This window comes from Alosa alosa, chromosome 12, assembly GCF_017589495.1.
Source record: "Alosa alosa isolate M-15738 ecotype Scorff River chromosome 12, AALO_Geno_1.1, whole genome shotgun sequence".
NCBI lineage: Eukaryota > Metazoa > Chordata > Actinopteri > Clupeiformes > Clupeidae > Alosa > Alosa alosa.
The window spans coordinates 16,218,332-16,232,286 of NC_063200.1; the positions used below are offsets into that span (position 1 = coordinate 16,218,332).

General features: G+C 41.7%; 2 protein-coding genes across 2 annotated transcripts in view; both read left to right on the forward strand.

Moving 5' to 3' along the window:
* The first annotated feature begins 118 nt into the window (after positions 1-118).
* sec14l7 (SEC14-like lipid binding 7) lies at positions 119-9,032 on the forward strand. The gene is made up of 13 exons (XM_048258384.1): positions 119-249; positions 1,041-1,208; positions 1,386-1,461; positions 2,624-2,667; positions 2,851-2,913; positions 3,254-3,442; positions 4,004-4,099; positions 4,711-4,771; positions 4,858-4,941; positions 5,139-5,245; positions 5,360-5,499; positions 7,161-7,330; positions 8,705-9,032. The coding sequence occupies exons 1-13, from the start codon at positions 247-249 to the stop codon at positions 8,818-8,820; spliced, it is 1,317 nt and encodes a 438-aa protein (XP_048114341.1). The 5' UTR covers positions 119-246; the 3' UTR covers positions 8,821-9,032.
* Positions 9,033-11,195: 2,163 nt separating this feature from the next.
* The window catches only part of LOC125304694 (metal transporter CNNM4), a 30,137-nt gene continuing 27,377 nt past the window's right edge, over positions 11,196-13,955 (forward strand). Inside the window, exon 1 of the mRNA XM_048259159.1 lies at positions 11,196-13,036. Within this exon, the coding sequence (XP_048115116.1) occupies positions 11,650-13,036 (1,387 nt within the window). The 5' untranslated portion in view covers positions 11,196-11,649. The remainder of the gene's footprint in view (positions 13,037-13,955) is intronic.

Sequence of the window (13,955 nt, forward strand, 5' to 3'; positions counted from 1 at the left end):
CTGTCAATCATATTATGCCATTCTGGATTGGATGAGTATCAAATTTCAAATGTAAATGTTTCAACTGCCAACTATCCAGTTTGATTTGATTTGATTTTTTTTTTTTTTTTTTTTAAATAGCTAGCTCTAGCTGCTAATATTAGCTAGCTTAGCTCAAGGGATTATAAGCTAACATAGCTGGATGTTGTTAACTAGTTGATTAATTAAGTAGGCTGGGATTGGGAACCTTACCAGGACACATTAATAATGGTAAGTCCACATTTATACCCATAATACATATATTCAGATATTAGGTGTTTAATATAAACCCAAGCAGTTGGGGGTTGGTGGTTGCCCTTGAATGGTTGACCCTTGAACATGGGTCCACCATAACTTAACCTTACCCTCACAAACAATGTTAAACATACCTGTTATGTATTTGATAAGATACATTTACATATAGTAATATTTAATTACTTTGATGCTCTGTTTTTCTGTAATCTATGCTTTGGCAACACTATTTCCTTTTAATTTTTAAATTGCCATACCAGTAACTAACAGTAGTTAGCTACTGTTAACTCTTGACTGGTAACGTAAAACATCATGGTGCTAGCTGCTAATGTAATAAATTAGTTCTAGCCCAGTACAGTGGACCTGATTGCTTTCTAGATGCCTCATTATTTTTCCTTCAGTGTTAATTCGAGCAGTTAATATGTATCGATTGATAGATTTCTTTGTCCAATATTTCTTACCTCTGTCAGACTTTAGAGAAGTAATTTCAAAACATTGTATTTGTAACGTTAGAGCAGGCTGTCTATTAAAGACGTTTATGAAATTGTACTATGCACTAAGAACACATGGTTTTTTTTAGTTGCTCTGTGCAAGGAAAGGAATGAACTCTATGAGCCCTTTATTGTGTTTGCTTTCACTGAGTGCGGGCTTGTCATCCACCTGCCTGCATGCGCTAGAAACCCATTTGTCTGTGGAGTCCTGCTTGGGTTTCGAAATCCCAGAGGAGACACAAGTTTCACATGCTGACATATGTACTCGTCCGTTGGTAGGGAGAACGAAGACACAGCCCGCCCCTGAATCACAGCCGTAATCCTCTCGGGGACTTCATTGGCGCGGTCACTAAGCAGGAGCGCACCTGTGAGCTTCCTCGCAACAACAGAACCATGAGCGGACGCGTCGGCGACCTCAGCCCGAAACAGGCTGAAGTTTTGCAAGAGGTGAGCTGAATTTTATGCAAACTAGTATTTTTTCGGGCCGATCTGCATTCATCAAGTCGTGGCTAATAAGACTTTGTTGCCTACCATCTTGGGCTGTGCTTTGTATTGTAATAGTAGCCTAAATGTTGGATGAAACTTTCATTATCTAATTTCTTGTTCGATGCTTTGCTTAATAAGTTTCGGGAAAGAGTTCAGGACATACTTCCCCAGCTGCCTTCCCAAAGCGACCACTACCTCCTGCGCTGGCTTAGAGGTGAGACTGAATGAAAGGGATTTGTAAATGAATAGCTTAGGCTACATTAGGTCTGGTTGTATGTCTCTTTATTCTTTATTCTTTCTATAAGGAAAAAGATCAATGGTCTTTACCACTTTTCCACACATCTGAGATTTCTCCTGATGGACCAAGCGTGCTACAACCTGATACCCTTTGCATGTGTGTATTTCCATTTGTTGACCACAATGAAACTGGGTGTGGCAGTGTCCAATAAATCGTCAACTGGTTTCTCTAGATTGAGCCCACGTTTCGTTTTGGGACTGACGGTTTTATTGCCATAAAGAAGATGCAGTATATGAGAATAACCTACTTCTGACTTAGTTTAGCTGCTTCACTCATGCCAAACCGACATACCAGTGGCAATTCCTTACAAAATACCTTGATTCATGAAGCACAACATTTAGGAATTGCGTCTTTGAAAGTACCTTGGTACTTTACCAAATTTACCAAATGAGTCATATACAATAATCTCTGTGTTTGACTTAAGTGTAGAACTCTCTCGAGGCTTTCACCCTGTTGCCATGTGGTCACCCGTCCTTGTAATCTCCTTCTGAGCATCTCAGAGACACTTACATTTCAGATTAATAAAGGACAGATAATTCTCTGTGCTCTGCATGCAGCGTGTCTATGCATGCAAGACATGAGGGGAAAAGTATAGAATAGTTTTCAGACTGTCACCAATAGGCTGATTGTGTGTTTAATGTATATTATAAACCCCATCCTGCATTTATAGTTTTTTTTTTTTTAGACATAAACAACTTTAGCTTGATTTTATGCATTCTCATGCTGTCAGGTTCCAGTGGATGCACTAAGACCATCATTCTGGTTATTGACTTTTGTGTAGCTCAAAGTTCAGGCAGTATTTTGTTATTGCAAACATTTACATGCACTTTCACCTGTTTATACATTGTTCTTGCACAAAATATTGATCTGGCAGCCTCTGGCCTACATTTGTAAACAAGGAACAAGGAATTTTCTGAAGTTTTATATACCTACCATTTACTGAAGAAAAAAATATATGCTATGCTAATATTGTATATTTATATCTTGTATATCTAATATTGCAATATTTTTGCAGTTGTGGCAGCATACTTTAAATCTGCTTTGAATCTTACTTGTTTATCTTTACGTTGAATTGCAGCCAGGACATTCAACATAGAAAAGTCTGAGAATATGCTGAGAAAGGTAATCTCTCTCTAAATGATATATATTCTTCACACCTTAAATGCGCAAATAAATAAACAAATTCTTGTTCAAATGATCAATTATCACAACTGTTATCAAAACACAGCTTAAACAGCACTGTCACAGTGTTTATAGTTTGACAGGCCATGTCTCATTGAATCTGCTCTTTGTCTGTTTGATTAGCATGTGGAGTTTCGCAAGCATATGAAAGCAGACACGATTATTGAAGACTGGCAGCCTCCTGAGGTGAGTGAGTTATGGCTCTAGTAGGTCAGACATCCTGTGAATGAGTGTGAATATTATTAACATAGTAAACACTACCTCAAGTGTGCGCTCTTTCTTAATGTAATGCAAAGCAGATCTGCAGATATTAAGATGGCACCCATGTTCGTGCCCCCAGAGTGTAGCACTGTAGCTGTTGGCTGCAGCAATTATTTATTTTTTTGTGTGTATAGACTGTACTCATGACCTTGAGAAACAGATCTATGTGAAACATCACTGGAATTCTCTGTTAATTAGAGTTGAGTGCACCTGCTTTTTTTTAATTGTATTACTATGCTCACAGAGTGCCTTATGATCTCTGTAGGTGATCGAGAAATACGTATCAGGAGGAATGTGTGGCTTTGACAAGGATGGAAATCCGATCTGGTACGACGTCATTGGCCCACTGGACCCAAAGGGTCTGCTAATGTCCATCACAAAGCAGGACTTCCTGAGGACCAAGGTGCGGGACACAGAGAAGATGCGGAAGGTGTGTGAACAGCAGTCTGCAAAGGTACGAGTTCTGCTTCACAGGCTAACCCCCTCAGAAACAAGTCAGGGGACCCTACTTTAAATCATGGGCAAAGTGCAACATCTAACTAATGGCTATTTTAATAACTAGGCAAAAACAATTGGCTAATTTAACACCAAAGGCAAGACTTAATGTGCAAATATTCATGAGTCAGCTTAACACCAAAGGCAAGACCTTATGTGCAAATATGCATGAGTCAGCTCAATGTTCCCACATGCAACACAATAGATGTAGTTTATACATTACATTTAGCAGACACTTTTTGTCCATAGTGACTTATAAATGTCAACTCTATTACAAGGGATTACATTGTCCCGGGAGCAACTTGGCATTAAGTGCCTTGCTCAAGGGCACAACAGTGGAAGCCTGGAATTAAACCACAACTTTCAGGCTATTGCACGCTAGCCCAGCTCCTTAACCACTACACTACCACTGCCCTTATACACAAGAACTTTGCTTGTTGACAGACTTTGCACTTTGCCCGCCATCATGGCATCCATGTTGGCTCCTCATGCAGCTCAGTGTCTGTGTTCTCCCTCATAGCTGGGTACGCATATTGAGTCCATCACCCTGATCTACGACTGCGAGGGACTGGGAATGAAGCACCTGTGGAAGCCTGCCATAGAGGCCTACGGGGATGTAAGCACAGCTTTTACACATTAGGCCTGATGGGGTGCAGAGGGGGATCGATCAGTCAACTAGTTCTTTGCATGAAATAAGGACCATCCACTAGACTGTTCTGAGTGTAGTGGATTCAGACTTCATTTTACAGGAATCCCATTGGTCCTTGAAGTTCTTGAAAGCCTTCAAATGTTTTTGGAAATAGACATACAAATAGACATGGATCATTGACAGTGCTAGAATTTATATATTTTGTGTTAGAAAAGGCGAGATAACAAAAAGCCTACCATCACTGTTATAAAGCACATTTGAAGATTATTGGGAATCGCTCACACGTTTAAGTCTCTCTCGCTCTTGTTTTAATTGTTGTCTGTAAGCTTCCATAATCCTCGATAGTTCTCATGACAACAATATTACTGCCTTCAAAATACACCCAATGTTATTGTTGCTTTAATTTGATATAAATACATAAAATGCCCTAATACATTTTATGCCTTTTTAATATGCTATTTTGTCAGAGATATTTTGTGCTACACAGATTACGGTAATATGCTATGGCTATTACAGATCTGGATTTGCTCATGTAATGTTCTTTATATAAATATATGCTTATGCTGCTTTTTTTACAGATCCTTTCAATGTTTGAAGAGAACTATCCAGAGAACCTTAAAAGGGTTTTTCTCATCAAGGGTAAGCATGTTTATGCTGCAAGTGTGATCAAAGTGTGTGCAAAGCCGATCAAAGCTATTTTAAATTCAAAATGTGCCTCTCTGCAGCACCCAAACTTTTCCCACTTGCTTTCAACCTTGTGAAACCTTTCTTGTGTGAGGACACCCGACGCAAGATTGTTGTGCTTGGAGGTAAGGCACCTCTCTCAATTGTAAATCTCATAATAATCATCATAAAACTCTCCTTCTCTATTGCTAAGAATTGCAGTGTTTTTCAAGGCACCCAAAGCATTTTACAGTGAAGGGGGAACCTCACCTTAAACATATCCTTTCACTCACTCTTTTAAGAGCTCATGTATCATTTGGTTAAACGATCTCTTTGCCTGTAGGCAACTGGAAGGATGTGTTGAGGACTTACATTGATGAGGATCAGCTTCCTGTAGCCTATGGAGGCTCATTGACAGACCCTGATGGAGACCCGACGTGTAAGTCCAAGGTGAGCAGCAGTAGAATCAGAACACAGAATTGAGGTTCACGTTCCGTGTCTCCAACACTTCATGTGTGCTGTGGACTCAGGTGTGACACACCTCCTGTTTTGTGTTTGTACTAGATTAAATATGGCGGTGTGGTCCCCAGGTCCTACTACGTGCAGGACTCCATAAAAGTGCAGTATGACCAGACTGTGTCCATCAGTCGATGTTCTTCCTTTCAAGTGGAGAGCGAGGTCTTCTGCGCAAACAGCATGCTCAGGTGAGCAGCCATTTACAATTAGGCACTGGACTTCAAAGCGAGTCAAGATTTAATGTTCATTTATTAATGTTTGATACGGCAGGGTACATCAATATTAAAGGGGAACTTGGCAACTATTTCAACTTAATAAACCCATTTAGAAGTCATGTAGATGGTTAAATGGTCTGTTCCGGTAAAAATCGTGACTTTCCCTTGCAACATTGGGACTACCGTCCCCCCATTTTGCTGGCTTGTAAACAAATCCATGTGCTTTATAGTTACTTTTTTCCAAAGTTTGAAATAGCATAATGCACAACTTCTTCAGCAGAGGATACTGTAGCTAATCCTGCCAAGTTTCCCTTTAAAACACAGTTTTGAATCGCATCGAATATTACACTGCCGTTGAACGCTAAGATGGTACCCAGTTAGACTACAAGGGTCATGATCCTACCCGATCAACAACGTTACATAGTGCAATATCAAGCATTCCTGATGCATATTGTCAATGTCAGAGACTTCATTTTTTGTATTGGAAGTCAGTGTAGCATGAGCAGAATGAGTTTGAAGCCGTTAATTTAAGGTAAAACAATTGCACTGTGTTCCTTTAATACCTCAGTTTATCTCAAATGAAGTCATTGAGCACTTAGCTTAGCTTAGCTCAGTGGACCTATACAGTAGGAATAGGTTGTTGGTTCAAAGCTTTAAACCCCAGTGTGTACACTTGACGTTGCCTATAGAGACCATTTCAGTCTGTTCCCAGAGGGTTTCCAGTCGACAAATACTGTAAAATTAAAATGAATTGGACTTTAGCCTAATGCTCTACAAAATGTCAACTTTAAAACGTTTTTTTTTTTTTTTTTTTGTCTCCAAATTACCAATGTTGTTTTCTGTGCCACTGGGCTTTTCTGGGCTTAGGAACACACATGTTTGTTTACGCAGTTGAAAAGGTCTACTGTGTCCTTGGACAAGGCACTCTATCTAGGTCTCAGTTCACCCATCTACAAATGGATACCGGTTTCAGCCGGTAGGTTCAGCCGAGGTATAACCTGCGATGGACCAATGTCATATGGGGGAGTCCATGACTCATTTGCTTGCACCATTGAAACGTGGTGTAAGCGCCAGCCTCAGTAATCTTCATGGCTAGGACAGGTGTAAGCGCCAGCCTCAGTAGTCTTCGTGGCTAGGACAGGTGTAAGCGCCAGCCTCAGTAGCCTTCGTGGCTAGGACAGTTGTAAGCGCCAGCCTCAGTAGTCTTCGCGGCTAGGACAGGTGTAAGCGCCAGCCTCAGTAGTCTTCGCGGCTAGGACAGGTGTAAGCGCCAGCCTCAGTAGTCTTCGCGGCTAGGACAGGTGTAAGCGCCAGCCTCAGTAGTCTTCATGGCTAGGACAGGTGTAAGCGCCAGATGTTTGTTATTATTGTATTGTCTCCAGACATTTTAAGCATTTTTCTTAGAACTGTTTTGTTTGCCCACTTAAGTGAGAAATGAAAGGGCTTTCAAATTATTATTCAAATCACAAAAATCATGTATTTGTTGTGGACCACATTTTGCACTAGTTAGTGTCATGATTGAAATATTGAGCAGGAGTTTTTTCTGTGGATTGTATGTCTACCTCTCCTTAGAACCTTCTGTCTGTACTGATTCGTATTATCTGTTGGTGTTCCCCTGGTTGCCTCTCTGAAAGGTGGCAGTTTGCTAGTGAGAGTGCAGACATTGGCTTTGGTGTGTTTCTGAAGACGAAGGGCTCGGACTCACAGAAGGTGGCGGACTTGACCGAGGTTCTGCCCAGCGAGCGCTACAACTCCCATTTCGTGCCTGAGGATGGATCCCTCACCTGTGCAGAGCCTGGAGTGTGTAAGTGAGAGTCTACCACACACACACACACACAAACACACCCACACCCACACAAACACACACACACACACACACACACACACACACACACACACACACACACACACACACACACCTGTGGTCACTCTGAGGGCAGTGCTTATAACTCAGTGCTCACTGTGCTTCATATACATTATCTTCAGATGTTTGTCATAAGATCCTATGTCTGAGTTACAGTACTCATTAGCATTTACTATTTGGATCTTCAAAAAGCAAAAAGCGGCTCAAGACTCATCTGTTTACCTTGTTTCTCACTAATTAATTCTTACAGTCACAGTTTTTGAATGTTTATGTTTATTATTATTCTGTTATTAGTCTATATCTAATATATGTATTTTTATTTGTATATTTTTGTTTATCTAAATATTTGTGTATTTAGGCTATATGACTTTAGTTTAAATAATATTCATATTAATGTAATGTTTATTGATATGATTGTAAGTTCATTTAAATGTCAGTTTCTGTTTATGAAAAAGATGTTGTTGAAGCATTGCCATACAGACACATTGAATGTATTCCTACAACACAACAGCAGTTTATAAGCAAAATCGTATCATCTACTGATGCCAGGCCTTGCCGTTTTTGGCCGCGGGACCCCCTATCAAGTTCACCATGTGGAATTCCCACTTTCCTCGATCATTCATGGGATAGGAGCTTGTAATTATGATATCTGTGACAGCACGTAAAGGCTAGCCTGGAAAATCCAGACCCTGATCATCTAGAAAGATTATAAGGGTCTGGCCACGAATAATGAAAATGGTCCGACTCAAGGGGCGGCACCAGGCATCCATTTGAAAATCTCACTGCACACAATTGGATAACACTATGACCAATGTTTACTGACTGATTCCGGACTTTGGCACAATTGGATAACACTACGACCAATGTTTACTGACTGATTCGTTGCAGCGCTGTCGTCATCTGTTTAGCTCGCCTCATGGCCTTCCTATATCAGATACACCGATATGATTGGTCCCTCGCGATGCAAGGGGTAAAAGGAACGTGCATCATTATTCATTGCCAGAGTGTCTCGCAGAGACAATTCAAATTGTGCTTTCGCGAGAACTCTGGATTTCCAGGGTATGTAAAGGCTGCAGCACAGTCATAATATATCAGACTGGATGTGAAGCAGATTTTAAAATCCATGTTTGATCACTGCAGGAGGATCAAACATGGATTTTTTGGCCTGGTAGATGCACTTGCAAATGTCTTTTTCATCTTATACATACAGTTTGGGAACACACATTGTCTGTCATCTGTATACTGGGTATTCGTAACATATGTATATTTGTATGATGTAATAAAATGTATGTATTGTGTTATTTCCACACTTAGATGTTCTACGCTTCGACAACACCTACAGCTTGCTTCAGTCCAAGAAAGTGAGCTTCAGTGTAGAGGTCCTGACCCCAGAGGGTGATCCCCAGCCCCACAGCCGCACACTGGAGTAGGGACGCATCGTGCCGCAATGCACCGCACCGCACTGCGCCGGGCCTACTTGGCCACTTCACCAGCTTTAGGAGATAGTGTTATAATTCATAAGACAGTCCCTCCAGGATTTCGCAAGGATTTTTTGTGATTGTTGTGATCTAAAATGCCTGATTTCGCGACAACTTTTCTAAAAAATTGCGATGGAAGTTGCGGTGTTTTTAGCTGTTTGTTGCGAAGAAATTGCGAGAGGTAGTGAAAATTGCAAAAATAGTTACGATTTTTTTTTTATTATTTTTTTAATTGAGGGTAATTAAGGTTAGTAAGACCAAAATTACACTGATCATCTTGATGCTTATTAAAAAGGATAAGTAAAGGTAAATAGTAAGGGTTACAGAAAATCAAAGTAGGCCTACTTTATTTGCGTAAAAATTTTGACTGGGGTAATTCACAAAGCAGTATAACCTTTTATAGAACTGTCCAGAAAAGACAGCCCCCTAAAGAGATGGCATCATGTCATATGTTTCAATACATTATGTTGTAATTCAATACATTATGTTGTAATTCATATTATGCTGTAATTCATATCTTTTTAATAATTCATATTCTGTGACTTGCATAATTACTAACAGCCAACTAGTATCTAGTAATTTCCTATTGATTTAAACTATTAGACTACACTTTTCTTTAATGTTATTACATTGGTGGTGTGTAAGTCTGCCTGCCACTTTAAGGACGTTAGAGTAGCGTAATAACATTTTTAAGTGGATTGGAACGCTCGCATCTCACTGTGTTCGGCTACGACTGGAAATAACTTTTTCCTTAGTGCATTACAATATGTGGATGGAATTCGGGATGTTTTCTATGTCATTAGTTAAAATAAATGTTAAAAAATAACTCGTATGAAATCATTCTTGGATCATAGAAAAGGTACATTTCTTACAATGTTATTAATTTCTATGATTATGGTAGCACTACACAAACTGAGCCCACAAGCTAGCAAACATGACATGAGCTAAAAGGACATCTCCAGGTGTAAACGTTTGCCAATGGGTTGCATATTGTAGCTACTCAAATGTCAGTAAACCAAGTAGGCCTTAATTAACTTACTTTCATAGCCTAGGCAGGTTAGCAACACCAGGTTGAGAGATGCAAGTAAAGCAGATCATTAACGTTAGCCTTCCATTTATTGTCATCAAAACTGCAGAGGAGTGAACAAGTTATAGGGCAGTCTCTGGTGTCTGCAGAAGTGAGTGTGGCATCTGACTCAATATTCTGCGCGAGGGACTGTTGTGGTAGGTGAAATTTCACCGGGAAACCATGATGATTGGTCAAATTTGCGAAAAAGTTCCAGTTTTGGACAAAATTGCGAGGTCGCCCAGAATTCACGAGGATTTGCTGAATTTGCGTTAATTGTTGCGATCGCAACATCGCGAATTCCTGGAGGGACTGAAAAGAGGACACATTTCTGAGCGTATAGACGTCTCAGGGAAATGTAGTCAAGCATTTACAAATAATTTTGATCTCTGTCATATAAGTATGTGGAGTCATTATTCTCAATCATGATATCATGAAGACGGAGATGTTTAAAACAAATAGGGAGACTGCGCTTCATACACATTCCAGTTTGAGAGGACAGTTTCAAATGTATCAATCACAAAGTTCTTGTGGTGTGCAAATCACACATAATTGTATGTCATTTTTATTTAATTACACCCTTTAATCATTGATGTTACAGGTTATTGGATTTGACTGTATATACGGAATTATTTAATCATGGTTCCCAAAAAAATATAGGGTATGAATCCTGCAGTACAGTGCTATTTCTGTTTATCACCGCTAGATGGCAGCCTCTTACAACTGAAAATACAAGCTCTAACAGTTTGGTCATTTATTTTTGTAATCAGGTGAAAATAAAAACATCTGTCGAAGAAATCATCATGCTTTGTTGTTTGTGTACCTTTAAATTCAACATTTAACTTTAAATGTATTTGAAATAATTCTATTATGAGTCAGATATATAGGCTAGTGGTGTTATGTGGTCTAACTGAACATGAAGGGTAATATTACATATCTGCGTAAAGTTACTGGAGCTGTAGCATGACCTAGGGACATCTGAAACTGCCGTGTCGTTTCACCTGTACCGCCTTTCCGAGAAAGACCGACGGCGCCTGACCTGCTGCCCGACCCCGGGAAGCCGGGGAAGCAGAGATGCTGACAGGACTCTGCGGCTGAGTAGGCTCGGCTATGCCATGCACGCCATGTGAGTTTACATAACAGCTGTTACATTACAATAGGCTCATAAGCCAATAGCAGCAGCTGGTATGCATTCTCTTTTTTGCCTCCAGAGCGCCAAGTTTCCCCGGGTCTGTTAATGAACGGATTTGGATGAGATTTATTGTCAGGTTTGAAAATACAGGATTGAATTGCGATTGCAAATTAGGTGTAATGGTGCATTTGTTCTTCTTTTTATCAGAGCTTTAGCCGAGGAAAAAACAGGAGTATATTAAAGAAGATTCCTTTAGTCTATTAGCCGACTGGTGCATCAGCTATGTGGACTTCATCTTGGTGACCTCTGGGATGACCTTGTTCAAGGACTATGAGGAATTCTCACAATGTCGCCATGTAACTCTTCCCTTAGACTAGACAAATCCAGGACATCGGGCAGTTTTAAATGCAAGGTCAGGAAAATATGACAGGTGTCCACTCCTAGTAGTCGATGCCACCGAGTAACCGTCCACCCGGGAGGCGTTGCTGCAGAATTTATTATGGTAATGAATGTTAATGAGGGGGGCGGGATGCGACAAGTGAGTAAGTGACGTCACCCGCTGCCCGCAGAGAGTGAAACAAACATGGCGACAGACTGGAGTGGACAGGGACACATTATAACTTTAATCGTTTTTCTTTGGAGCGCCGTTGGTGGACGTACAGAGACAGCGAGTGTAATCGGGACCCAAGTGTTGGGCATGCGGCTGGAGAGGAGTGATAAACCGTCCACGACAACAGAAGATGGGGTCATTCAGGTAACAGAAGAGAGCACTGTCCAGCTCAGGTTTTATGGGGTGCAGTTCAACTCGGACTCCTCGTCAGAGATAAGGTTCATGGAACACGGGGAGGGTGAGGATGAGAAATATTATAACGGCGATGCTAACAGGACTTGTACTGATTTCACCAAAGATTTCACCATCAGTAGCTTCATGAATGTCAGCAGCAGAGGTACATCAGGGATGGTGAGCATCAACATCAAACCGCTCCGCAAGACCGAAAGCGAGAAAGATTATAGCCTCTGCGTGAGGGACGGTCCGGGGGACAAGTGGATCCTGTTGGGGGACAACGAGGGCAGGGTTCGGGTGGTTGAGGAGAAGAAGGCATTCTTGCCACTGTGGTGCGAGGTAATCCTTGTCTCCACTCTGTTAGTACTGTCCGGTCTATTCAGCGGGCTTAATCTCGGACTAATGGCTCTTGATCCTATGGAACTTCGTATCGTCCAAAGTTGTGGTACCGAGAAAGAGAGAAGGGATGCTCGCAAAATCGAGCCTATTCGCAGGAAAGGAAACTACCTGCTGTGTTCACTTTTGCTCGGCAATGTGCTTGTCAACACCACCTTGACCATTATGTTGGACGAATTGATCGGTTCGGGACTTGGGGCAGTGGCCGCCTCCACTGTGGGTATTGTAATTTTTGGTGAGATAGTTCCCCAGGCTCTCTGCTCCCGTCACGGTTTAGCAGTGGGGGCTAACACCATACAGTTGACCAAATTCTTTATGTTTGCCACCTTCCCGTTATCTTACCCCATCAGTAGGCTCTTAGATTGTGTCCTGGGCCAGGAGATGGGAAATGTGTACAACCGAGAGAAACTGGTGGAGATGCTGAAAGTAACTGAGCCTTACAACGACCTGGTGAAAGAGGAGCTCAACATGATCCAGGGAGCATTAGAGCTGAGGACCAAAACTGTGGAGGACGTGATGACCCCTATCGCCAACTGTTTCATGATCCACACGGACGCAATCCTGGACTTCAACACTATGTCGGACATAATGGAAAGTGGCTACACTCGCATACCGGTGTATGAGGACGAGCGCTCAAACATTGTTGACATTCTGTATGTCAAGGATTTGGCATTTGTGGATCCAGATGACTGCACCACGCTCAAAACTGTCACCAAGTTCTACAACCACCCTGTCCACTTTGTCTTCCATGACACTAAGTTGGACGCCATGCTGGAGGAGTTCAAGAAAGGTCAGTGCATGTTTAAGAGGAAGGGAGGTATGGCGACCCTAGGGGGTGGCTGACCACAACAGGAATGATGCACTGTTTTTTATCATACCTACCTGTCATGCATATAAATACAAAGTAACAACAGTTGTAATACCTATTTGCATAATAAAAATAGCACCACACAGGATAGCAGCTGTTCATAATGTCTTTGTTCAAGCCAGGAAAGACATTTCATTGATGCCTCCTCCTCCCAGTCATGTCTGTCCTGGTGCACATGTAAAAGGATCTCCAGAGACGGGGAGGCAGCTGTCAGTTTTTAGCCCTAGCGACAGAGAGTCTGAGATCTTGTGTATGTGACGTGCGAAGATCAACCCAATGATGTAGTATTTTTGCAGACATTTTTTCATATGCTTTTCTTAAAGAGAGTGTCCATTGATGTATTTAAAAAAAGAGTCTGTATTGTAAAGTGCCTTCTCCTGTCTCTGGTGCTGCAGTGGGTGAGGGAGAGAAGTGGAGAGGAGTGTTGGGCCCTCTCTGTGCAGTGGAGCTCTTGGCTGCAGCACACAACATCAGACTTGTTGTTTTGACACTATGGATTACATGTGTTTGGAACTTGGCTGCCATGGTACTAATTTTTCACACACACACACTCTCTCTCTCTCTCTCTCTCTCAAATGATAATATAGACAGCCCCCAGTGACCGCAGGCAGTGTATTGATGAGTGGAAAGGTGGTGTGGGTGTGTGTATGTGCGTTACCCAGCAGTGTGTTGTCCGCTTGTGGTTGTCGTGACAGTGTCTGGGCCAATCAGGACGTACCTCTCTCCGGTGGCGGGATTCAGTGGACAGAGAGGTCACGCACCACGCAGACATGCCCCCACCACACCATGATGACACACACACACACAAACACACACACACACACACACACACAGCCATAGC

Coding starts and splice junctions, on each gene's coding strand:
- sec14l7 (XM_048258384.1), top strand. Junction 4,772..4,857: donor AAGGGTTTTTCTCATCAAGG/GTAAGCATGTTT, acceptor GCCTCTCTGCAG/CACCCAAACTTTTCCCACTT. Junction 4,942..5,138: donor CAAGATTGTTGTGCTTGGAG/GTAAGGCACCTC, acceptor CTTTGCCTGTAG/GCAACTGGAAGGATGTGTTG.